Source organism: Pongo abelii, chromosome 6 (assembly GCF_028885655.2).
Source record: "Pongo abelii isolate AG06213 chromosome 6, NHGRI_mPonAbe1-v2.0_pri, whole genome shotgun sequence".
Taxonomy (NCBI): Eukaryota; Metazoa; Chordata; class Mammalia; order Primates; family Hominidae; genus Pongo; species Pongo abelii.
Genome location: NC_071991.2, coordinates 64,742,784 through 64,770,659, shown reverse-complemented (window position 1 = coordinate 64,770,659; position 27,876 = coordinate 64,742,784). Strand labels below are relative to the sequence as shown.

Genomic DNA, 27,876 nt, shown 5'->3' with positions numbered 1-27,876 from the left:
GAGGGGGTTATTGTCATGGGGCTTGTCTTGGGAGGAAGGAGGAAAAGTGAGAAGCAATCATTCCCCTTCCCTTCCTTCCCCTCCCTAACATTTTCAGGCTCTTTGTTGAAAACCAATAGATATTGCCATTAAGCACGTGATGAAACTGAGGGTGCTGTCCCTGTCAGGGCAGGGATCCATGGTCTATCAGGACATTTCTGCTGTCCTTTTCATATAGCCACGTCCCCATGCCAACTAGAGTTCCTTTGGTAATAACTCTGAAACCACTGATAGGAAGTGGAGATTTTCCTGGAAACCCTGAAATGGGTCATAACACTTTATTAATTAAATCATTTCCAGGGTCACTCTAAGCCCATGTTTTGTACCCTATTCCATTTCTCCTCCAAAATTATGCCCAGGCATCTCGTCCAAAATAGTTTATAAGTGGCTCTATGATGAGATCACGTACAAAGGTTAAGTGGGGTTGTTAACTAGGGACACAATATACACAGTGCCGCAAAAAGGTATTTCTATGTCCTCTTACTGTGGAATACTGATGCCTAGGACACCTGCCCCCAAGAGTTTTCTCCTTTATTTATAATTATACAATCCAAAGCCAACTTGAGAGCATATTATGAGGAACATCTCAAACTAATGGGCATGATATGGTAATCCAAGCTTGACCCCTTTGGTTTCCTCCTTATCAAGCAGAGCACTATTTGGGGTCAGCCTAGCTAGGTCTATTTACCTTGAAATGACTACTTAAAGCTAGACCCTCACAGCAAGCTCAAGGGTCTTGCAGTGTAAAAGTATCGATTATTATTCTTGCCAGCAATTACTAAAAGGCCTGTGTATGGAAATAGTCTCTTTTCCTCTTTATTAGAAACTTCTCTACCAAGGCCTCAGCTGACCCTGGTATACGTGCTACGGCCAGAATTCACAGAATCCAAAATCAAGCCACAGCAGCCCACGCTCTCACACCCCAACCATTTGGCAGTGCTTTCTCACAGCCTTTCTTCTTTGCTGAGGCCAGTGAGACCGGAATTTGCTTGCTAGGCTATGAGCAGCTGGTTTCTGCTGAGGGCCCTTGTGTGGCTAGCATTTGGTTGGAGGGCCCTGAATAGCTTACCTCCAAGGACTGTGCCTTTGCTGATGCTGTACAGGCTCTGGTTGTTTGCTGAGGTCACCAACCTATACCTTTGCTGGGTCCCTGGCACAATATGCTGACCATCTATTACATCTAGCAATACCTCTGAAAACAGCCATTTATCTTTAGACAGAGCCACCATAAACTGCAGCAATTCACCAAAATAAAAATACCATGATACCATGTGGCCGGTTTACAAAAACAATCTTTTTTAAATCTACCAAGATGGCAACACTTTTCATCAACAGCAGTTCACCTAGAGAGAGTCAACACTTTTTGTCTGAGTAAAAAACAAAAACAAAAAAACTCTGATCCACACATCAAGGTTCAAGTGCCTGAACATGAACTGCCCTCCCAGTAGTGTTGAATTTCTACTTCTCATCTATCTGGCCCAGTGTACCAGTGTCTAACATTCCCCTGAATTTAATTTCTCCACTCAAATTGCAGAACACTGCCACAGGAACAGTTCTTTCTGTCAACAGAAGCCCAAAAGCAGAGCAGAATATAGGATATGCTCTCAGGTGGCAGCCTAGCTTCTGAAGGCAAGGGATGAGAGAATGGACTGGGCTGGGCCATGTGTGCCCTATTTTTCCTTTCAAATATGGGCCAAAACCTAGGAGCATTACACTAAAGGGGTTGCCTGCACAGAAAAAGCAAATTAGGAATGAGTAGTCCCTTTCTCCATAATTATTATTATATACCAGCAAAACCTTATTATTTTGAATACAGTAGGTAATTTGGCTGAAAAACATCTGATTTGTGAAATAATTGAAAAGAAAATATTGCTGTTTTATACTAACACCAAAATATAATTTGATAAATTAGAAGGTTCTTTAAATAAGTAAATTATGTATACAAATGAATGTTTATTTTAAAAATGTTTTCCATTCAGAGTATTCTTATGGAAAAATAATGACTTACAAAGCATTTGCTTAATAGTTTAAAAAAGTAAAATTTACAAATTATAAATTGCTTACCTTTAAATAGATGCCTTTTCACCATATATTTGAAATTAAAAGTAGAGGTACCAACTCTATAGAGGGTTATGGGGGACAACCCAAGTCCTTGTATCAAATAGTAATATGACAGAGAAGTAAATAAAATTGTAGTTCCCTGCGGGGACTACCGACATTCGTCCTTGTGGCAGCCCCCTCTCCTCATCAGTTGTTTTGCCCAAGGAGGGTGCCTCGCTCATGGGACCCCTCCTCAGCATGTGTTCATTGAACACCTACTGTGCGTTGGACAAATGCTGACCCCTACCTTCCCCAGGTCCTCCATGTGGCACTACAGGGCACCATTCTTTTAGCCCACTGTCTCATTCCTTCACTTGGCTAACTGATGGGAGGAATCTTACCAACTAACTAGTGACGAGGTACTAATTATTTTGAATAGCTTGTTGTACTACACAGTACCAGAGTTTTCTCATCTCCTGTGTAAATACACTTTAACCCAAAGGAATAAATTTATGCCTTTATCCAATAGGAGATCATCTTTTTTTAAAGATACCTTCCCAGTTTTCCTCAAGTCATTCCACAAGTACAGCTCCCTCACTGTCTTGAGATCGAATGCTGCTTTCTGGTTTGCACTGTGTTTTTCTAGCTACTAAGGCAATGGAGGTTCATATAATGGTACAATATCCTGTTACATTTATATGGAGCTGGCCCATTTGTTCTTATCCCTATTCAGCCTATAGAATTGTGGGAAATGAACTGTAGGATTTGGAGACCAATAAATTGGTATGGTTTTCAAATTGCCTTACAATTATACTAGAATAATAATTATACTATAATTATTATAATTGTACTAGCATATTCCAAAATTTATGTGCAAATTTGTGATGATTGTGCTAGGTGCTAGAATGTGACTAATTTATTAAGAGCTTATCCTGAAAAGTTTAAAATGAAGACTACATGATGTTTTTCTTCTGTTGAACTAGGAGCTGAAGCTAATTTTATGCTGAAAGTTCATCCTCTGAAGAAATATCCTGTGGATCTTTATTATCTTGTTGATGTCTCAGCATCAATGCACAATAATATAGAAAAATTAAATTCCGTTGGAAACGATTTATCTAGAAAAATGGCATTTTTCTCCCGTGACTTTCGTCTTGGATTTGGCTCATACGTTGATAAAACAGTTTCACCATACATTAGCATCCACCCCGAAAGGATTCATAATCAATGCAGGTATCTAGGGTTTGATGTGGATATGCTAAATTAATTTTTTGCTTATAAAATCTCACTTTGTTTTTAATGTAAAGAACTTACCAAATTTTATATTTTTGTCTTATAAAATAAGAAGAAAAATATTTGGTGAGGTGGGGAGGTTTCTTCATATCTGAAAACTTCTGAGATGACCTGCAGATTGGGCTTTTTATTTTATATTTCTTTAAATATTTAGCCGGTTTATCACCAAAAAAAACCAAAACCAAAAACAAACAATAAACCCTACCTAATGTTAGTAACTTTGAATGAAGCTTCAATAGTTAGGCTGCCATGTACATAAATACCTCTTTGGAAATTCTGTGTTTTTATTTTTTGATTGCTCCAAAATTGCTGAATTATGATTTGACACATTTTAAAGAGTTTGTGCCAACACGTCATCTATCTCTCCATTACTGTACTGTGACTGGGGATAATGATGTTGTCTATGATGTGACTACAAAGAAATCTCAGCTCTCACAAAGAAAGTGGGTCAAAAGATGAGAATTTGACTGCTTAGAAAGAGCCTTTTTTCTTATCATTTTAGAATTCTGATTCTAAATAACGTATGTCCCACTATGAAAGAATTAACCTTAAAAATACAAGTGTCTCACACAATATTGCCATTAGCCTGTGGAATTTTCAGAAAAATAAATCTGTATGGATCTTTTTTCATAAAAGACTTTATCTTTCTTGCTTCTACAAATTGCTTAGATTACTTTACAATACACATTCCAATTTACCAAAACAGCTCTGTCATCTGTTGTTCCAGAATAGGATTGATGCATCCATTAATGGAGTTTCATAAGCCTTCTTGAGGTGAATGTACCAGAGGAATCATTCTTACTTTCTGGGTATCATGGATTCTCAAAATAATTTTAATGAATATTGATTGTTCATCAATAATTCCACCAAGCATCATTTTAAAAATTAGTGCAGTATTTTAAAAAAGTAATATATTTCAACTAAATTCCTCAAAAGCATTTTCCAGAAGTGTTTCTCAGCTGTTCAATGATAAGATATCACTGCACATTCTTATATTCACCTCAAAAATTCACAGTGCAGATTAAATATTGAAAGCCCTTAACTGTCCTATATTAACAAACACGTTTAATCATCTTTATTTTTTTGAATACCAAATGCTTATAGTCTTATTTCCTACTTGCAAAGAAATTGTCATCAGTATTGAATTTATCTCTAATTTTATAAGCATAGATTTTTGTCGTATAAAATTTCCCTGGCACAAAAGAAGTACTCCCTTTTCACACAACTGTACAATTTTACTGTTAAGTATTCCAGAATGCTTAAGAAGAGCAAAATAAACTTTACACTTCTTCTTTTCCCACACAGTGACTACAATTTAGACTGCATGCCTCCCCATGGATACATCCATGTGCTGTCTTTGACAGAGAACATCACTGAGTTTGAGAAAGCAGTTCATAGACAGAAGATCTCTGGAAACATAGATACACCGGAAGGAGGTTTTGACGCCATGCTTCAGGCAGCTGTCTGTGAAGTAAGACGTTTCACATCATCGAGTGTTTGCTAAGATGCAAAACTTTCAAAGAATTTAGAATTTTTATTTTCTCTTCGATTTGTGGAGTGAAAACGTAGTATAGAAGAAAACATATCTTACTATCTCTTACTCCTCACCAAGGTGATTCATTTCGGTATGTGTTCGGGACAGAGGGGCTAAATTCGGGGAAGGATTTAAATAGGAAAAGACAAAAGGGAAAGAATAGGTTATGCACGTGAAAATTCTTTCCCAAAGGGCTGCTTTTCTCATGCGCCACACTCCAAGGAGGAACTAGAAGTAGACTGTTGCCCTCCTCACTTCAGCTTGTTCTCCTACCTTTTTTTTTTTTTTGAGATGGAGTCTCGCTCTGTCACCCAGGCTGGAGTGCAGTGGCGCAATCTCGGCTCACTGCAAGCTCCGCCTCCCGGGTTCACGCCATTCTCCTGCCTCAGCCTCCCGAGTAGCTGGGACTACAGGCGTCCGCCACCACACCCGGCTATTTTTTTGTATTTTTAGTAGAGAGAGGGTTTCACCGTGTTAGCCAGGATGGTCTCGATCTCCTGACCTCGTGATCCGCCCGCCTCGGCCTCCCAAAGTGCTGGGATTACAGGCATGAGCCACCGTGCCTGGCCTCTCTTACTTTTTAATCTATATTATTCTTCCTCCACTGGAACACTAGAAATCTCTAGCCAGGAACTAGTGTGGTCACATGGCTGTGGGAAAATAGAGGATTTACAAATAAAAGTTAAAGCTATTTATGCAGCAGCGTTGTACCCATGCACATCGTTCTAGCCTGACTTACTGTTCGTCAACTCAAACATAATGTTTACTTGAGGTAAAAACCACAGTACAGATCTGTGTTATTGTACAAAGTCTAATTATATGTTTATTTTTAAGAGTCATATTGGATGGCGAAAAGAGGCTAAAAGATTGCTGCTGGTGATGACAGATCAGACATCTCATCTTGCTCTTGATAGCAAATTGGCAGGCATAGTGGTGCCCAATGACGGCAACTGCCATCTGAAAAACAATGTCTACGTCAAATCGACAACCATGGTAATGTAGCAGTAACCCCTTAGTAGATATGACTCTTCTGGTTAAAGTGCAATTTTAAATTGGCAACTCAACTATTTTTGTACCAGGAAATTACCTAAAAAAGAAAGATACAGAACAAGGAGAAGCCATGAGAATTTATGGAACAGTGCAATCTATAAATACTGATCAATAAAATATATGAATAAAACAGTTTGACAATTTCTAGTAGCTGACTCTTTGATGAATGACAAAGCACCGTATAATTTTTGAAAATAAAAATGATACAAGATTTTACTTTTTATGTAATTCTAGGACAGGGGAAAAAAGTATACCTTTGCTTTATACGAATAGACCAGTTCTACGGGGTTGATATCTACAAACATTTTAAGGAGGAAACCTCACAGTACAATAGGTAGAAACTAAATAGAAACCAGGGAAAAAAGGCAAGAGAGAAAGAGAGTCAAACAAAGCAGGCTTTCTCTATTTTGTACTTTACCTCTTATCTATTTAAGGTCTTGTCTATTTAAGATCTCTTTTTAAATCAGTGACTATCTGGCTTGCTTCCTGAGGGTTAGTATAAGCTCTGAATCATATATTTAATATAATCACCTAGAACCATATCTTCCCTGGCATTATCTAATTCTAGTTGTGAAGAATCAACAGTCCAAAGGATCATTTACTTCTAATGTTGACACTTATTTATATATTCTTGCATATGTTAAAACAGAACCTCTCCAACTTTCTCGGTTCATGAGACCCTAGTCTCTCAGTGATTTTATTCCATGACACCCATGGGTCAAAAGAAATACCTAATAGTTCTGTTTTTTAAGTGATTAAGTCCAAATAACTCAACTATTTATGTCTTAACAACTTAGTATCTCCTTAAAAATAATACAAATGTATCAAGTGTAGAGATACATGTTTCAGTTTTAGTAAGTAACTTATGAAATTTTCAAATCCTGAAATCAGATTGGTCATCACTACCCTGATTTCTTCTTCCATGTTGATTTTCAAGTTGACCAGCTTGGCAAAGATTAATGTCATTTAAAAGAATAGAACCAAATGTAATCTTAAAACTATGAACTCCCTCCAACTAGTTCTTCATTGGTACCTGATACATGCTGAATGTCACTGTATTTCTCTTGAAGATTTAAATTATTTCCTGCCACCCTTGGGAGTGTGCTGCAGTGCACCAAGCACCTCACACACAGTTTGGGAATCACAGTGTCAGAAGCATGAAAATTATGCTGAAATGTGTGTGGTTCCCATGGGTAAATTTTAAATAGATCACCAGTTCATCTGCAATACTCTACCAGATCTGTTGAAATTCTAGAGCGGCAATTGTATTACCATATGAAACAAGTTCAACCCTTGGTCATTTTAGTTTCTTGAAAGTAGTATCAAACTATAAAGATTTCAAAAGGTAACTAGAGATTGAATTCAAAAATTAAAGAATTGGAGTTATTCCAATAGTGTCTTTCCATAATTCTCTTCTACTCAGCCTTATTTCACTTTGACAGACCCACCTACTTCTACTTAGTCATTTCTTATCTATCCTTCCTTCTATTTAACCTCTTTTGATAGATGGTAGAGTTCTAATTTATTTATTGGGGAGTAGGAGAGGGTACAGGAAGAATTATTCTATTGTGAGACAAAGAGAAGGTTTTTATTTTTTTAAGAAGAAAATAACAATGACATTATTCTCAAATTGTATTATTCTTTTGAAGTTTTGCCAAGTCACTGAAGTCATCTCTCCATAATTGTATTTAAAAGGATACTATTGCTCATCTAGGGAGGATTTCCTAGGCAAAGAAATGCTGTCATAATTTTAGACATATACCATGTTACAGAACCTTATGGAAATAAGTTATAAGTCCAGTGGAATTTTAGATAGGGCTTGGATTCTTATGACATCAGGAAATTGGATGACCACATCAAGACCTTCTTTTACCTTCTTGGTCATTGTTCCCAGTATTTAAAGGAATGACCCTTCCACATGTCACTGCTGTAGTATATTGAGTAATCCAAGGAATAATGTGTTTGTTAACACCTTAGAAGGATACTTTTATTTTATTTACCCCAGGTCTTTGTTTTAAGGGATTATCTTCCTCAAAATTCTCATTCCCTTCATTTGTAGGGTCACTGCCTACATATTAGGTAAAAGAAGCTGAAGCATTTTGATTGATCCCTTGGCCATGAATTTATATATTCAAGATGTGCTACTGCTTTGGAGCCTTCTGTATTGAAAGCTACCTTGACTTTGACTCTAGGCATATTTATTTGTGCATTTTAAAATGACCTCTATCCTCCCCTATTTGGCCATTATGGAGGAATTTTAAATTTTGTTTAAGACAAGTAATCAAACACTTTGCTTCTTGGCTTTATCTCCAGCAGCCGATGCCAATAATGTTGAATGGTATCTGAGCTTCTTGATTCAAGAATCTGAACCAAGATTCTTGGGTTTTGTATTTATAAAAGGAAATAACTGATTTTAAAAACCCGTTTTATGTCTAAATTACATGGGAGAGAGTTCTGTTGCTTATACATATAGCTATTTCCTGAAGGTCAATGTGAACCCTAGACTAATAACAACTGCCATTTTATTGAGTATGTATTCAACTGAAAGCACTGTAGCAATCACTCTGCATACAGCATCAAATTTATCTTTACAACAACTCTATAAGGTAGTCATAATTAGCCTCCTTTTACAAACAGCAGGACTGAGGGTCAGAAAAGCTAAGTAAGTTGCCTGAGGATAAACAGCTAAAACATTAATAAATTGCAGAGCTGGCCCTAGTCTGTCTCAATCTTATATTAAAATCTGCATTCTTTACTTTGCCACAGTCTGTCGACTGAAACGCAGAAGAAAAAGAAAAATAATGTTCTTGTTGTCATTTCTTGTCTTTCTGGTTGCAGTCTTATGAAAGTATAACCACATGATTTGACTTGCATAAGTTATAAAACAACATATAATATAAAATAATTTATATTTACACATTGTGATATTTGTATATGGTTGCTGGCAAATGATGTTACACTATTGAATAAATTACATTTTCCACTGCTTTTTCATCAAGATCAAGTGCCAGAATAAAAAAACTTTAGCAATAGTATAGTTTTATAATTTATCCAGTAATAATGACAATTTGAAATGTGACATTCTTTCTAAAATGGCAGATGTTAATACAAAACTTATTAATGATGTAGTAGATTATTAATACTGAGGGTTTGGAATTTCACCCTGTCTCCCCACCCAGCTTCTCCAGGGTTATTTCCACCCTTAGTCAGAGCCCTCCCAGAAACTGTTCACCCACCCCTTGGTGGAGGCCAAGAATAGCATGAAGGGCTTCAGTAACAATGAAAGAAGACCAAGGAACAAGTATGTGGAGGTCATCCAATGAACCTTATCAATGGGATTTTCAGATGTTGATGTGACTCACAGTTTTAAATAGCGAGATTCAAATTGGCAAGATCCTACCACATTCCTATTGTATGTACTAGTGCATACCATATATTCACTAGTATTTACTGGTTTAAGCTTGGTGTTTTTCTGTGCAGCCTTTTATATGCCTCATCACATTATGGCCAGTGATTCTTTATCCCTCCTATCATATACCTCCTCAGAATCCCCTTACTGCTGGCTTCATAGTTCATTCCTTTTCCTGCAGGCTCATTTGGGTAGACTAGCTGCTGAGTAGATCAGCATCTTATAGTATGGAGGCAGAATTGCAGAAGGCCTATTAGGCATTACTGAACAGTTTTGCTTTCTCACTGGCAAAAATAGTCAACACTGTGCCTCTCCTCATGCAACTTTAACATGTACTTGACTTTTAAGTATGCCATTTAGGAAGCTTTCTTTTTACTATGAATCTTAACTACTTGGAATGATACTTAATTTTTCCAGGACTGCAGATGAATAAAGAGAGCTTAAGAAGCTACTTTGCTAATGTAATCCATAACTTTGCTACCTGAGTTAACAAACGTTCATAACGCTATTACATTTATTCCTTCTGAAAGGGATATTTCTGACATTTTCAAAGTCTGGAAAACATTTATAACTAATGTTGAGATCAGACAGAATTCCATGTGAGGAGATAATTGTGATCTTTTAATAAAGAGATCTGTTAATTTTGTTTGCTGTTTCCCGATGGAGACATGGCCTTTTCTACTTCAGAAAATGTTAAATCTTTTTCTGCTTCTCAGCTTGTTTGTCTCAGACGCATACTAATAAAAATGCAAATTCATTGAACACTTATTTTGTGCCAGGTATGGAATACAACTAGAAAGTTTTAAGTCCATGTGCAGCTTTTAAAAATGATTGTTCCATCTTTTGGTTCATCGAAAGACTATAAAGTACTTGATTTCAGCTTGCTGAATGATCTGCTTCAAATTGTAAACACTATGAGAACATTTTTTTTTTTTTTTTGAGACAGAATCTCACTGTGTCGCCCAGGCTGGAGTACAGTGGCACGATCTTGGCTCACTGCAACCTCCGCCTCCCAGGTTCAAGCGATTCTCCCACCTCAGCCTGCTGAGTAGCTGGGACTACAGGCGCGTGCCACCACACCTGGCTAATTTTTTTTTTTTTTTTTTGTATTTTTTAGTTGAGACGGGGTTTCACTGTGTTAGCCAGGCTGGTCTCAATCTCCTGACCTCATGATCCACCTGCCTTGGCCTCCCAAAGTGTTGGGATTGCAGGCATGAGCCACTGCACCCGGCCTGAGAACATTTTAATAGTAATTATATAGGAGAACTAATTTGAATGCTTCTCATATTCTCAAAAAAAGTGGCCTGGAAAGGATCTCTGCAAACAATATTTAGTTGGAATTGTTTTAATTGAAAGCAAAATTGCATGTAGAAATCACCTGTGCTAGACTCAAAGTAGCCTGGCTCTGCTTGTGTAATGCCTTTCAAATGGGGTAAAATTATGGTTTGCAAAAGTGACACAATAAAATTCAACTTTGATAAAAATTTTTATAGAATGGAATATTCTCATTAAATTAGATGTTGTAGATAAGTCATACTTAAGCAGAAAGCTTTTTGTTGCCATTATTATTGAAAAACTTACAAAAATCAATGCATACCCTTCTTCAGTAAATGAGAGTATTGTGATTACAACTGATGTCATATTTGCCAGGAGCCACAAACTCAAACATCTGCAGGGCCAGGTAAGAAAGATAAGCAAGTGACATAGGTCAAGGAAAGCACATCCAAGAGCGTATCTTGCCTTTAGGAAAGGCCTCCAAATCTCTCTTATTAAGCAGTCATTTGTTAAAAACTGTCTTTTCTTGAGCAGACCTATGGTGTTTGTCTCTTTATGTTCAGTTAACAGCATTCAACATTCCAGTGAAATGTAGATATTGCTTTACTTCTACTTTATAAATGAGGAGGGAAAAAGGTGCTAAAGGGATCAGCATCTTGTCTGGAGTCACACACCCTTATATAGCAGTGCCCATAGTAGACTTTAAGCTGTTTGACATGAACCGCTACTCATCATTGGTCTTAATAATTACAGAATGGTAAGTGAAGCCTTTACGAAGTTAACCTATTTAATCTCTACCATCTGATTGGTAGATACTAGTGTTTATACCTGCTTTATACTATGGAAACTGAATCCCAGAAAGGTTCAGACAGCTGCCGAGTGTCACATAGCTAGTAATCGCAGAGCCAGAAATTGAAACCCAGATGATCTGTTTTCAGAGCCCCTGCTGGTGGTGTGGTTCTCAGCTGGAGTGATTTTACCCTCCAGAGGACAATTTCATGTCCCGAGACATTTTGACTGTCATAACTCTGGAAAGACGGTGCTACTGGCACCTGTTGTGTTGAGACCAGGGTGCTGTTAAACATCCTGCAATGCACAGGACAGCCCCTTTGTCAAATAAAAAATATATCCAGCCCAAACTGTCAATAGCACTACTCTTGAGAAACCCTGGTCTATGCAGTTATCATGGTACAACTGTGTAGATAAAAAATTAACTATCAGGACAGATGTTGACTGATACATCATTGAAAGTTTCATCTCTAAATAAATCTCTGCTATCTGATTACTTCTATGCTATTTGCCTCTTTCCTCTAAAAAATCATGCAGGTAAAAGGTTTTTATTTAAGTTGTTTGGTTTTTATATCTTATTACAATATTCCACACTACAAATTGTATATTCTATTATAAAAATTTATATTATGGATCTCACTCGTATCAAGAGAATCTTAAATGCTTTTTTTATCCACCTAGATATACACATTATTAAAATTCTACCATACATCTGTACACTGCTATCTCTTTACCCAAAATTGCCCCCAATGAATCTTTCTTACTTCTTCTTTCCTTCTGACATTTATAAGTTACTTCCCACAGCCTTAATTACTTAGCAGCTGTCTTGGCATATTGCTTTCCTTCTCCCTTTTACCCCTGAAGTGCTTGTTATCTCTATTAATTATTTTCAGAGTTTACAGAAACAATATGTAATGGGTTAGACAGAGAGGGAGTTGGAGTTCAGGAGCAGTGATGTCACCAGAACAGGAGAGTTGGCTGAGAGGGAGCGTGTCTCCTGCTAGTGAAATAAAAGACATAAAAGATAAAATACTTTTTTGAAGATAGGCTGCTTCATGAAGGAAAGGGGAAGGGGCTTAGGCAATGGTCATTAATCCACAGGTCTTCTGACGACAGTGGTTTATTTAAACATCTGTTATACATTTGTAATTTTAAAATATCTGCCTTGAGGTACTTGGAATTTTCTTTTAAAAGAGATTTCTCTCTAGGGCTCAAAAAATCTGTTTTCTAGGCTTGAAAATTCAACTAATCTTTTTTTTTTCTTTTTTTTATTATACTTTAAGTTCTGGGATACATATGCAGAATGTGCAGGTTTGTTACCTATGTATACACGTGCCATGGTGGTTTGCTGCACCCATCAACCCATCTACATTAGGTATTTCTCCTAATGTTATCCCTCCTCTAGCCCCCCAACTCCCGACAGTCCCTGGTGTGTGATGTTCCCCTCCCTGTGTCCATGTCTTCTCATTGTTCATCTCCCACTTATGAGTGAGAACATGCGGTGTTTGTTTTTCTGTTTTCCCGTGTTAGTTTGCTGAGAATGATGGTTTCCAGCTTTATCCATGTCCCTGCAAAGGACAAGAACTCGCCCTTTTTTATGACTTCATAGTATTACGTGGTGTATATGTGCCACATTTTCTTTATCCAGTCTATCATTGATGGGCATTTGGGTTGGTTCCAAGTCTTTGCTGTTGTGAACAGTATTGAAATGCATGTGTCTTTATAGTAGAATGATTTATAATCCTTTGGGTATATACCCAGTAATGGGATTGCTGGGTCAAATGGTATTTCTGGTTCTAGATCCTTGAGGAATCACCACACTGTCTTCCACAATGGTTGAACTAATTTACACTCCCACCAACAGTGTAAAAGCCTTCCTGTTTTTCCAAATCCTCTCCAGTATCTGTTTTTTCCTGAGTTTTTAATGATCGCCATTCTAACTGGTGTGATATGGTATCTCACTGTGGTTTTGATTTGCATTTCTCTAATGACCACAACTGATCTTCTTAATAAGCTTCTGACCAAACTAGAACTTTCTAGATTTAAGTTTTGTGTACATTTGGTCAAAGTGACTTCCTGTTTTTGGAAAGGGGAAGAGATTAAGAAGTCTTCAAAAGCTGCTTACATTTTAGAGTGCCATTTAAATATTGATTTTATGTCAGTTAAGTAAAAGCTGGTTGAAAACATGTATTAAATTTTCCTTAAAATACAAATGTTTCTAAAAATTAAGAAGGGTGAATGCTTGGCAAGCTGTGACTATCTTGTCAAAGCAAAAATACTTGAAAAGTAGTTGTTATCATTAAAAAATATTTCCAATACAGCTAGATTTCCCTTGCCTCTGCTTGTTCTCTTTATTCACTAGCATTATGCAAACTGTCATCAATCTATTTTAAGATTATGCCTTTTATTAGGAACAAGTAATAAGAATTTAGCTGGCAGAATTTGTGTTTTTGGAGTTTGTTTTTTTCCATTGCTTTAAAATTATATTCTTAAGAATTGCTCTGAGAAAAACTTTTCTTATGCAGACCCACGTGTTAATACTTTTTAAGCTTCTTCGTTAGTTGGTTTCATATCACGTGTAAAGGCAACTCATGAAAATTTGATTTGTTTCTATCACAATTATAGATGATAGAGAAATAAAGTGTTATTTGTTACTTAGAACTTACGTTATAAGTGAAACTAGTTAGTTTAGCCCTTTTACCAAGTTCACATAGTTGTCACAATACAGAAATGTTTACCAAGATGGTTTAACAGGATTTTTCCTTGAAGAAAATACAGTTAACATTGGAGAGTGCAGTGGGAAGCAAAAACTATGGAGTAATTTGAACTTAAATGTTATGATACTAATTGGACTCAGTTACATACTAATCTTTGGCTTATGCCATTAGGCACCAGTGAATGAGGAGAGACTACTACCAGTGAACTTTAACATCATCTCTCTGACAAATATCCAGCTATGAACTTGTTGTTCGAGACAATCATTTTAATTTCTAGAAGAGTATTTATAGAAAAAATATTACAAATAGTATATCTAACTATATAACTCTAGATAGCAATTTATGTAATCATCAGATTTCTCATGTTCTCTAAACTAAATTTTATTTCAATTTTCCTACTCTTCTCTAACTTTCTCATTACCACAAAGAGTGCCCCAGTTGGCACAACATAAATTTTATTTATCAAAGTAAAGCAGGTATAAAATATATCATACAACAAAAATATTGAGCATAATGATAATAAGTTGAGAAATCTGTAGTCTATACCTTGTATAAGCAGTTGAAATAAGAATCAGAATTGCTGTTAGTTTTGATCACTTACTGCATGCAAGAGAATGCACTAAATAGTTCACATACTATTATTATCTTTTTAATCTTGCCAGCAATCATGGAAGGCAGGTATCATTCACATATTACAGAGGATGGAACTGAGAACTTTTGTTGTAAGGTGACAAACCTAGGACTTGAGCAGAGCGTTTTCTGCTTCTAAAGAGAGTTACTATATCATGTTATATATATATGTAATATAACTATATCATGTTATATATCAAATGTGTATATATAGTATATGTGGATGTTTGTGTATGTGTATATATATGTTTATAGGCATATACATATACATGCATATATATTTGCAGTTCAATACTTGTTACTGAGTTTCACCTTAGAATGTGATTGCCACTAACGTGTCTCTATTTCTGAATATTAAATTATCTGTCAGTTACATCACTTGGAGTCCAATGTTAATCTAAAGAGATGCTGTTCACTGTTAGTTACGTTGAATTCAGCTCTCTTCATCTTTTTAAGTTACAGGTTTTTATGGGACTTTTGTCTATAAAATATTTTAATACATGGATATTGATGTTATGTTTTCAAAAATTTAAATGTCTCTAATAAAACCATAGTCCTTCCCAGGTACATTTTTATGTAAGTCATACAATTTTCTTCATACTAGATGTTTGAATAGGATGGAGCTATGAAATTTCATTCCCTCATTTATTTTATTATTCATTACAGGAACATCCCTCACTAGGCCAACTTTCAGAGAAATTAATAGACAACAACATTAATGTCATCTTTGCAGTTCAAGGAAAACAATTTCATTGGTATAAGGTATGTTAACTCTGAAAATGTGAAAATTAAATTTTTTTATTGGTAATTGAAATTAAGACATTTCTTTAGAACCACAGATAAGGGTTCTGGAATTATTATACTTTGTACAATATAAATTCTATATTGTATTACTAAAGTATCCTTTACAATGTCTTAACTTAGCATTTAAGTATAAATTCTATTTAGGTTTGTAACATCTAGAACCAAATCTGAGAACTGAGAATTGTATTGGATACACTTGAGTCCAGCCTGATGCTTAGGGTGGTCTCAAATGTGAACAATAGTGGAGAAGGCTTATCAGGCAAAAAGTAGTTCACAATCCATCTTTGCATCTTGCATGTCTAGAGTGCTTCTTCTTATTCGGGTACATGAGCATATCCTCATAATAGGTTAAAGTTGGAGAATATCAGCTTAATTCTAAATAGCACTGACACACCTAGCTTTGGTCTAGGTCATTCAATAATGGACCAAAAGGGGCCATCGAAGTGTCTGAGCCAGTCAAAGCCTTCACACATAAGAATAATCTTGGTGGTGTCTGGAGTCCTTTGGGCCAGGTGAGACCCTCAAGCAAAATAGACAGCAACTGTGTCACACTGGAGGTGCCATGGACCCCCCAGCATAGAACTGTTCCTCTGCAACCCTGCTATAGCTTTCTTTTCACAATCTTTAAGGCTCTTTCTTCCTAGAAACTCTCTCATTCTCATTTTCATGAAGCTATGACACCCTAATTTTCATTGTGTATCTCTGTTCACTTGGTCTCCTTCATCTCCTTTGCTATCTTTGCTTCTCCCATCTACTCCCTAATTATACATTTCCCCTCAGTGGCCAGTCCCCAATGCCCTCTACTTATTTTTCAAAACTGCAGAGAAATTACATTTTTTTGGCTTCAATAAATACTTGAACACATTTCCATTTGCCACAAGCTGGTGTTCCCCCTGCCAGTTTCCCTATTACCTACCTACCTTATCATCTGAAAGCACTACTTTAATCATAACACTTCTTCCTTTAGAAATCTATGGTGAAGCTTTATTTATTTATTTAGGGTAAATGTATAGAGTACAAGTGCAAGTTCGTTACATGTGTAGATTGTGTAGCAGTGAGGTCAGGGCTTTCAGGGTATCTATCACTCGAATAGCACACATTGTACCCATTAAGTGATTTCTCATCATCCACCCCACTCCCAGGCCCTCACCCTTCCAAGTCTCCATTATCTGTCATTCCACATCATGTATACACATTATTTAGCTCCCACTTATGGGTGAGAACATGTGCTATTTTTCTTTCCGTGTCTGACTTAGTGAAACTTTATTTAATTCCTTGTTTTCCCAAATGTATATTCCATGGAACCACTTTTTAAGGTAACAACAAACTAACATCTGCAGAAGTAGGACTCTGGCCAAAATTAAATGGCCCAAACCACTTTATTAGCAATCGTAACAGCTTCCACTTATTGGGTATTTAACTATTGTCAGGCATTGAGTTTGTAAACATTTATTAATCTAATCCTCTTAGCAACTCATAAAAATGAGGGCAGTCATCTTAATATGCCCATTTTAAAGATGAGGAATCATATTTTGGGAGGTTAAATACTTGCCCAAGGGTTTCTAACAACCCAAATCCTCTGCTCTTAACCTCTAAGCTTAATAGTTTACTTTGAAATACCATGCAGCTTTTTACGGCTTTTGCTTCCTCTTTGCTGTTTCTCTAACATTATTTCTTGGCAGCATTATTGGCTCTAGCAGTTTCTTCCTATTCCTTTAAAAATTTGCCATTAACTGATAAACCATAAAACCAGGTTTATTATTAATTAAATTATGCACAAAGTCAGAATCAACTGGCTCCAAAGCCTAGGAAGCTCCGGTGTGAGCCCCATGCATGCCCTGGTAGTCACCTTCTTTGACTGCCTAGAGATCTTTTTTATCAGTCACCTTTCACCTGGGTTCTAACAACCTCACGGCTGATAATCCATCCTCCATCTGGCTGCCAGGATGATCTATTGAAATCACAAGTGTGACCACAGTACTCCCTTGAGTAAAAGGTTTCAGCGGTGCCCTCTGAATTAGAGGACCAAATCTCTAAGGTGGCACATGAGGCTATGTGGTCTCTGCTTGCCTTTCTGGCCTCATTGCCTCACTGTTCCTTGCCTTGCAGAGATGCTTCTTATCCCTCCAGCCATGCTTCTAATCCTCCTGTGCACAAGCATTCAGCCAGGCTGTTTCTTTCCTCTGTGCCTTTGTTCTTGCTGGCCACCCTCGCTTCTCATGTCTGGAAGCCCTTCTCCCTCATTACTTTATTAACTCTTACTCATACTTTAAGACATGGCTTATAAGTCATCTTCTCCAGGAAATAGTCCTTGGCAATCTTCCCCAGCTCTCAAGTGCTGGCCAGGTATCCCTCTCATTAGGGTCTGTGCACATCTCTATTTTTTCACGTGTTCACATGTACAGTTTTTAGTGAAGAAATTGTCATTTATATGCTTGTGAGATCCTTAAGGGTGGAAACTATGTGACTTAGTGATTTGGCATCTCCAAAGTGTATAAAGTAGGAGCTCAATAAAAGTCTAATAAATGAATTTTTAAAATCTATAAGTGATAAATTTTTCCTTATGACTTGAGATACCAAATTGTTAGTGTCTAAGTAATGGCTGGCATCCAGCAGGAACTTAAGGATATTTTTGAATAGAATAAAATGCAAGAATAAATGGATTTCAAAACTTTTTACCATCTGATTTCCTATAAATATGTGCCCTTTGGTCAGATTGGCTTTTTTCTATTTTTGCTTCATCTTCAATTCGTGTAGACCTTTAAAGCCTTTGCTCATTCCCCCTAAAAATACCTACAGTCTTCTCCATAATAAGCAGCATCCATCAAGAACATGTACCCCATGAAGTTTCCACTTGTGACTATGATTTTTCCTAACTAAAGAAGTTTTGGGAAATGCTGCATTAAATAGTGTTAAATCATTTCCAAATTGCAGGCCTACTCTGAACCTTTTAATTTGCAAATGTGCATTTTATGTTTCTAAGTAGAAGAAACCATATGCAGAACTTCCCAAGCTTATTTGCCCTCAAAACCTTTTGTATGTTTAAAATCTCTTGAGCTTTACATTCCATGGAAGATACTTGGGAGATGCTCATCTGCATTTCGATTGGATTTTTAGGTCATCATGTACAGTGATTCTGGATGCACACACAGTCATGCACACATACAGACACACACAACCACTACATGGGTATAGGTTCTGGCTGCTCTACTAGGTTGCTTATATTTTTCTTGTGTCTTATAGGTTTTCATTCATTTAATGGTTCACCCTCAACTGATAACTACAAAAATATTTACTATTTGTTGGTTGCTAACCCATTACACACTATTGTCATTGTTTAAATGCTACTGATATGTTTTATAGGATCTTCTACCCCTCTTGCCGGGCACCATTGCTGGTGAAATAGAATCAAAGGCTGCAAACCTCAATAATTTGGTAGTGGAAGCCTATCAGGTATGTATATATTAGATACAATTTTTTAAATAAAATTTTTACCTCGATTTCTGTGGCAAGGTACAAGGTAGTGCCATGTCATCTCGAGAGGAGGAGTAGAAAGTATATTAGATTAGGAATTAGGAATCTGAAGTTCATCCCTGGCCCTACCACTAACTAACTTTTTGCTTTGGGAAAGTCATTTCTGCTTTCTGTGCCTCACTTTTCTCATTGACAATCAACAGAGATTGGGCTAGAGGCTATCTAAATTTCCTTCTACAGCCAATGCTTAGTGAATCATCAAGTCATAGCTATAGAATGTACATTATTACCATGAAATTGCATCATTTCCTATGCCATAATGATAAAGTAGAAGTCCACAGTTACGTAAGGCGATAATCTGCCAGGGAAGTTGAACTATCTGGGATATAGCAATTATTAAGAGGACTCGGTTGGGGTCTCTGTGATCAACCACTTGATTGTTCAACAATTATTTTAGCATTTTTATCAAAAGAGTTTGATTAAAAGAATCACCTTAGTAGATATTCTGTTTTCTTGAGTTGATGGTTGTATGCTGTCATCAGTCCTATGAAGAGTGAATGCCTCAATGCAAAGAATTTAAAGAAACATCTGTTCTTTCAATCTGGGTCATTTCTGAATAGAACAACCTCTGTTAAGATGTTGTGATAATAGTGACTGCTACTTTTTTACCACTAAGATCCACTCATTTTCCATACATGACCTCATTTAGTCCTCACACCTGACCTATAAGGCAGGTGGTTAGTACCCACATTGTATATTAGTAGAAACCAAGACTCAAGAAAGTGAAACAAACTCATCAAAGGTTGTTCAACTAATAAGCAGAAGAAAGTGGGATCAGAATTCAGGTATTCCTTTACTTCAAGCCTCAGGTGCTTCCTCCTGTGCGATACCACCTGTTTTTCATTGTTTTACATTGTGTCAAAAGATATGCTTTATGCTACCTTGAATTTATGGGCCAACTATAAAGTCTCACTTTCCCAAATTCTCTGACTCCCTTCCTGACACGTAGAGTTTAATAGTTAAATTGTAGCCAAAGCATTGTGGAAAAACCTCTGGTTTCTCTTCTCATTTTCTCCAGACAGCACCTTCCTTTAGCTTGGGCACAAAACAGAAAGGCAGGAAGTAGACACAAGATATAAAATGAAGAACTTAGGCCGGGCACAGTGGCTCATGCCTGTAATCCCAGCACTTTGGGAGGCCGAGGCACGTGGATCATGAGGTCAGGTGATCGAGACCATCCTGGCTAACACGGTGAAACCCCGTCTCTACTAAAAAAAAAAATTAGCAGGGCATGGTGGCGGGCACCTGTAGTCCCAGCTACTCGGGAGGCTGAGGCAGGAGAATGGCGTGAACCCAGAAGGCGGAGCTTGCAGTGAGCCGAGACTGCGCCACTGCACTCCAGCCTGGGCGACAGGGCAGCGAGACTCCGTCTCAAAAAAAAAAAAAAAAAAAAAATGAAGAACTTGTTTAAACTTTCATCTTCTAAAAGGAAACTAAATCTTGCTTGTTTTCACTGAGGATAGTTTTCTATGTCTGAAAAGTACGTTGAGTAAAATAAGGAAGAGTATCTTAAATTACATCTTTCTCACTGTTACAAAAAAGAAGAACAGTGAGACTGAAGAGGGACTTATTACAGAAAATCAAATGTGTCTACTATTCATTCTCATCAGTAGTCTGTTCCCAAGAATAATCAAAATAATACAAGAGCTTATGCTGTAAGAAACCACTCTAAATTCTTTAGTATGAACCCATTTATTACTTCAAACAAAGTATATAAATTTACAGATTTTTACCTGTGTGTCAGACTGCCCCAGTGGCAAAGGAGACAGCAACATTTGGTTATTTTGCCTAGCATAGGTATGCAATGCCTTAGCCCACTGTAGTTCTGATCAACCGTAAACAGCGGAAAAATAATATTAAATCCAACAAAAACTTACTGGGGCTAACTACTCTCCTTAAGTTGAAATTCTGTTATTATTTTATATATGTTTATATTATCAAAAATCTTCTAAACTTTCATTTTGTCTTCACAGTCCAACAGAATCAATTCACAATCCATTGAAGAGTTATATAGAATCTGCCTCTATACCTATTAGATACTAAAAGGGAAGCTCAAGATTATGTCTGGGGTTGGATTTCTGAATCCCCAAACTGGGCAAAATTTTAAGGATTTGTCTTCACATCAGGCTTGAAAAACATTGGCCTAACTAGCTAAGATCTTTTTCTTTTCTTTTTTTTTTTTTTTTTAGATGGAGTTTTACTCTTTCTTGCCCAGGCTGGAGTGCAGTGGCGAGATCTTGACTCACTGCAACCTCCACCTCCCAGGTTCAAGTGATTGTCCTGCCTCAAGCTCCAGAGTAGCTGGGATTACAGGCGTATCACCCACACCCGGCTAATTTTTGTCTTTTTAGTAGACGCAGGGTTTCACCATGTTAGCCACGCTGGTCTGGAACTGCTGACCTCAAGCAATCCACCCACCTCAGCCTCCCAAAGAGCTGGGAATACAGGCGTGAGCCACCACACCAGGCCAACTAAGATCTTAAGAGAAGCAGAATTTTAGAAGGGTAAACTGAGGATGCTCATTGTGTTAGGCATTTCCTTCTGATCTGCCGGTTGCCACATATGAACATCCTTGTATACCACTGGAAGTTTATATTGATTTACCAAAATTATACAATTAATTGTTGCAGTGTGTATGAGCTCTCTGGAAGACATAGTCTTACCTACTGTAAATAATATTTACTTTGAGAAATTAGAGGAAAATCTCTTGTTCTAAAAATATGCTGCCAGAATTCCATGATCAATTATTTGTCAGTAAGCACATGTTTCTTTGTTGATTATACCATTGAAGAAGAGAAATCACTCAAGTAAAGAACTAGAGGCCACTGGAAATTATTTTTCTTTTCATAACCCGCTGCTCGCTCTCTTTCTTTAGGCACATACTTCATTTTTCCTTTTTTTTTGTTTGTTTTTTTTAACAAGTGAAGGATTTTTGCATGTGGTAGACTCTTAGTTATACGGAATAAAATGCACACAGATCTGAAGTATACATTAAAGGTAGCTAGATCCTTTGGAATTTGAAGATTGTAATGAAAGAAATTAGTGTGTGCCTGCCACACAATAGGCATTAAATAGATATTTATTGAATGAGTGTATACATGGGTGAATAAATGAATGAATGGTTTTCTGCCCAGTAAGAGGCCCTATTTTGGTATTAAGGATTGCAGCAAGCTTGATTGACACAAACAAGTCCCAAGGACTTGGGAAAAATTCTAGGCCATTCTTGGAGAGCCTTATAGAACCATATAGAACCATATCTGTCAGGTAATTCTTGCTCCTTCAGTGTAGAAATGGCCTCTCTAAAATGTACTTGTCAATTCCGTGTCAATAAGTCATTTTAGCTATCATGATAGTCTCAATTGTTTGAAACAAAAATATTTCTTTAGCAGCTTTTTATGACAGAAGCATTTTCCACATTTTAAGGTGTCAAGATTTACCCTTTGTGATGATATATGTGTTCTCAATGTTTAATTACACTTTATCATAAAATATAGTTATTACTGGATTAAAAATGACTGTTTTGTTAACAGACTGATAAATATCTTTGAAGGGCTCAAAATGCAGTCATGGAAATATGTAAAAAAAAAATAGAACAATTTGAATGCAGATAATCTAATCCTTCAGTATTTCTTATGTATTTCAAATATAATTGGGTCATTATGTGGAAACACTGTTTTTATTCATCCTTTTATAGAAACAGACTCTTTGATCTAGTTAAAATTAAATCTATAATGATTTAATAAGCTTGACTCTGCTTTGTTGCTTACATTTGAAACTACTCTCATATGTAATTTAAAAATAATGTCTCTGCAGAAGCTCATTTCAGAAGTGAAAGTTCAGGTGGAAAACCAGGTACAAGGCATCTATTTGAACATTACCGCCATCTGTCCAGATGGGTCCAGAAAGCCAGGCATGGAAGGATGCAGAAATGTGACGAGCAATGATGAAGTATGTGGGTGTGCATTTTTCACTTTTAAAATAAACTAAGTTGTTTCGCATACTTTCTTACAGAAAAAGCAAACCATTCTGAAAAATTTTACTTACTACTGACTCTAAGAATCTTATTTATACTTCAAGGAAACTTCCATTGTCTCTCCTCAAAGTTCCTACTTGTTTTAGCTCAGTTGACTGTTCTCTCCAACTCTCAGGTTTTAATATGTATATGTGTGTGCGTGTGTGTGTAATATTAAACAATTATGTATCAATAGTAACTTTAAACTTAGGTGTCATGACCGGTATAAATTAGGAAATCATATATTCTCAAATAAGTAGTGTCTATACTTATAATAATGATAATGCCTTTTTGATTTCATATTCACAAATTCTCAAAGTAAATGTAAAATTGAAAGTCACATACCACAGAAAAGAATGGGAATGATAGAGCAGTTGATAAAGGCTAAGAATTTCAAAATCTTTCACTTTGTGATTGCCCCAATACACTCATAATTATCTAAATTATCTAGAAGGAGGTAAGGAAATTTATTAAGAACGATACAAAATGGGAAGAGTCATCATTTACCAAAAAAAAAAAAAAAATGGGATGTAAAGGAGAGAGATCCAGATTGTAACAGTATCAGGAAACAGCACCAGAGGAGATAGAGATTCTCCAAGGACTGGCACAACAGAGAGAGTAACACAAAGAAACATACTCTTTAAGGGAGTCTTTCTTTGTTGGGTGAAGTGATTTTGAGTGAATCATTTACGTCATGAGGCATTGTCTCATTTTTAAATGAATGACTTGGACTAGAAGATTTCCAACCCCTTTTCCTCTAAAGTGCTATGATGATTAATTATGTAATGTCATGCTATAGAAAAAAAGAAAAAGTTATTGAAAGTGATGGAAGATTCTAAAAATGAATAAAAGAGAATCTTCTCTTTAGTTAGAATATGTTTTTCTATCTTAGGAATTTTAGAGCTGTGTATTTTAAATTAATTATTGCAAGTTTCTAATTCTGTGGTTTCTTCTATGATCACTCCGTGGATTTTGTTCAAAGGATATCATATACCAGTTTGCAAAATACACTTCGGCTTTTCGTTAAAACTACAGAGAAAACTTTTTACTAGCAAATATAGCACTAAGTTACTTTATGAGAAAACGGTTACTGTCTTAGAAACAGTTATTTCCTTCAAAATCTCATTTTGGAAGAATGGTTTTTCTTACCTTTCACATTGTTTTTTTTCTTTTCATTTGCTTACATGCCATCTTTCCTTCATTTTCAATTGAGTAGTATAAATAGTTTAACTCTCAGGAATAGTCATATGACCTCTTAATTATAGAAACCCTGGAGTATGATCTACTGTTAGAGATGGCAGTGGCTACATTAACTTACGTATCTGTTAAGCTTCAGTATTCTCAAAGACAGAGGCATTTTAAGCATAACACCAACTGTATTGATTTTAATATTATGGAACAAATTCTAATGTTTCATGTATATATAAGCCAAATTTAGATACTTTATATTATTATATCATAGATATATATTCCAACCAAAAAGCTCAGCACAAATTAATTTTAAATTGTAATGGATCTCAATCCAATGTGAAAGAAATATACCTTCTTACTTACCAAAGAACCTAAAGATGGTAAGGTGAGCCAACAAATATAAATAGACATATTAAATCAATTGTGTTGTGCAAAAAGAAGAAATAGAGAAAAAGAAAACATTTGACCAATTCCTGCCAGCACAGCTCCTTAGTTCTGGGCTATCTTCTTCCACGGAGACAAATAGATAACCTGTGTTGAGGTCTTAAGATTTGAAAATGAGAGTCCTAAACATTTTTCTTTTGAGTAACATCAGAGAAAGCCACAGGTTTTCCTCCACTGAAACCCTGTATAAGCTAAAATTTAACTCCAAAACTTTACTTGGTCTCCTAGAAAATAGGAACAAAATTAAAATTGTTCATTTGAACATCTTATCTCAGGGTTTTGATTTTTATTTATTTATTTATTTTTGAGATAGAGTGTCGCTGTGTCACTCAAGCTGTAGTGCAGTGGTGCAATCTCGGCTCACTGCAACCTCTGTCTTCCGGGTTCAAGCAATTCTCCTGCCTCAGCCTCCCTCCCAGGTAGCTGAGACTACAGGTGCGCGCCACCATGCTCAGCTAATTTTTGAATTTTTAGTAGAGATAGGGTTTCACCATGTTGGCCAGGCTGATCTTGAGCTCCTGACCTCAAGTGATCCAACCGCCTCAGTCTCCCAAAGTGCTAGGATTATAGGTGTGAGCCACTGCGCCAGGCCTCATCTCAGGGTTTTAAACCAGTAGAGCAGAAGCCCTTTACTTTGGTTTATGTGATCTATCTCTAGTGTCAAATATTCAATACCCCACATTTTAATGGCTGAATTTAGAAAATGGCCTATTCTGTCTCATGTTTGCTAAGAAATTAATCATCAGTGATGGGGTAGATGCTTCAAATAGGCTTGCACTCAAGTCTATTTAATGGTGCAATATAGGGATTCGTAGTCATTATATTCTTTAACTCTCAAGTTCATTCATTGGAAAATAAATGACATTAAAAAGAGATGTTGCATATATATGAAAGAGATTACATGTGTTTATTTTACAAATATTGTTAATTTCTCTAAGATGGTTTCTTATCAATTCAGCTATTAACAGATATAATATTGGTAATAAAAATAATTAAGGTATGTAAATATATTTCCTTTTTCCTCCTAAATTTAGGTTCTTTTCAATGTAACAGTTACAATGAAAAAATGTGATCTCACAGGAGGAAAAAACTATGCAATAATCAAACCTATTGGTTTTAATGAAACCGCTAAAATTCATATACACAGAAACTGCAGCTGTCAGTGTGAGGACAACAGAGGACCTAAAGGAAAGTGTGTAGATGAAACTTTTCTAGATTCCAAGTGTTTCCAGTGTGATGAGAATAAATGTCATTTTGATGAAGATCAGTTTTCTTCTGAGAGTTGCAAGTCACACAAGGATCAACCTGTTTGCAGTGGTCGAGGAGTTTGTGTTTGTGGCAAATGTTCATGTCACAAAATTAAGCTTGGAAAAGTGTATGGAAAATACTGTGAAAAGGATGATTTTTCTTGTCCATATCACCATGGAAATCTGTGTGCTGGTGAGTATAAATATATACAGGCAGCTTTTATTTGTCACTATTACACCAGCATAGATGTTAAAGTATCTTTAAATCACATGTTTATAAATTAGCAAAACTGAATCTGAATTTGTTATTCAAAGTTTCAAAGTCCATGAAATTAGGGCATGGCAACAGATTTATAGTACGTGATTTTGACATTTCTATTTTAACCTATCTTATACAGGAAATGCTTCAAAATAAAAACCTAAAATTAATTGTTATTCTCATGCTTTCCTTGATCTTGGAAAGAAATACACCAGAAAAGGAAATGCTGATGATATCTGACACATTTTCTAGAAGAATCAGAGTATTCTTCTAGAAGGATCTGATTCATTCTGGTAAATGGTCACTCCCTCCAGCTTGCTCAGAGGATTTTATTTCTGTCAGGATGATGGGGAGTGAGCTATAAGAGTATACTTTTCATTCATATGAAAATCCTTAATGCATTATTATAAATGGTATTCTAAGCTGGCAGTAATTTAAGCCTCTCCAGTTTATTTTGGGCCACCACCAGCAACAAAACTGCCAAAGGACAGCATTCTTCAAGAAAATACTGCCTTACTAAGTAATCTAAAAGATTCGTCCCTGAGGCCACACACAGACCAAATTTTAAACATGAAATAAATTAAAATAAAAATACCAAGATTACTCTTGGGCCATTCAATTTACTGCCACCTACAGGTTAGATTCCAGAAAATCTAATCAACATTAGCAAACTAAAACAAAATACTGTTTTTAAATGAATTAAATAAACTACCTGTCATCTGAGTTCTGTGATAATTTTCCTGTGACAATATGCTAAATTTACTCATTGAGAAAAACATCTTTTTAGTATTTGCATTTTAGTAAATAAATATTTGTTAAATTATTGATGAATGGAAACATGTCATCATAAGCACATGGGATGTAACAAACCTATAAAAAATAAATGTTATAATGTAGTCTAAGCTGAAAATTTGGCCTGTATCACCTAAATGTGCAATGGAAAATTGTCTTTTTATTCTATAACATACATAGAATATTTTAATATACAAACATTTATTCAACTGTAACTGACATCATGGGTAGGATGGATTATGGATGACTTTAGAATGAACCAGCAGTTGTCTACTGTATTTTACAGGGAGGAAAAATATTATTTTACAGTGAAGAGAAAGAATTTTCTGAAGTCACGTCCCACAGCTGTCAATCTCTCAAGAGGGTTTCAAATACATTTGAGTATTTGTCCCAGTCTCTGTTTGCAGTGAAATATCGAATGTACTAGCTTTTCTATACGAGTATGATACTACTGACCCACAAGCAGTGAGAATCTGCTTTGAATTGTTTCTGTGTAAGTGCAGACCGTAACTGACATGTACTTTCTCCACTAGTCTCCTTTGGGAATAAAAACACATGTTCACAGGCCTGCTGGCGAGGATTCAGCATAAGTCTGCACAGCACAGAGGGCTTGGCCGACATTTGTCTGGCCTGGACCTCATTAGTTTTACACTTAGCAAATTGAGCTTGTCCTACAGTAGAATCTGTGGAACAATTACCCTGTGAGGTGCTCAGCAATAAAAGAAGAGAGAGAGGGAGCTAAGAAAGGAAAGGAAGAGAGAGAGATAAAAGGAAGGAAGGAGGGGAAGGAAGGAGAAAGGAAAGGAGGAAGGAAGGGAGA

General features: G+C 36.3%; 1 protein-coding gene and 1 non-coding gene across 4 annotated transcripts in view; both read left to right on the top strand.

The window, feature by feature from the left end:
* The window catches only part of ITGB8 (integrin subunit beta 8), an 85,251-nt gene that overhangs the window by 45,552 nt on the left and 11,823 nt on the right, over positions 1-27,876 (top strand). For all 3 annotated transcript variants that reach the window (XM_063726060.1, XM_063726059.1, XM_002818172.3), the window contains 7 exons: positions 3,063-3,309; positions 4,675-4,840; positions 5,738-5,896; positions 15,440-15,535; positions 18,941-19,030; positions 22,925-23,059; positions 25,793-26,198. In XM_063726060.1, the coding sequence (XP_063582130.1) occupies positions 3,080-3,309; positions 4,675-4,840; positions 5,738-5,896; positions 15,440-15,535; positions 18,941-19,030; positions 22,925-23,059; positions 25,793-26,198 (1,282 nt within the window). In that variant the 5' untranslated portion in view covers positions 3,063-3,079. The remainder of the gene's footprint in view (positions 1-3,062; positions 3,310-4,674; positions 4,841-5,737; positions 5,897-15,439; positions 15,536-18,940; positions 19,031-22,924; positions 23,060-25,792; positions 26,199-27,876) is intronic.
* On the top strand, positions 1,344-1,414 carry LOC112134481 (small nucleolar RNA SNORD56). The gene has a single exon (XR_002915903.2). It is a non-coding gene; the product is annotated as a small nucleolar RNA SNORD56 (small nucleolar RNA).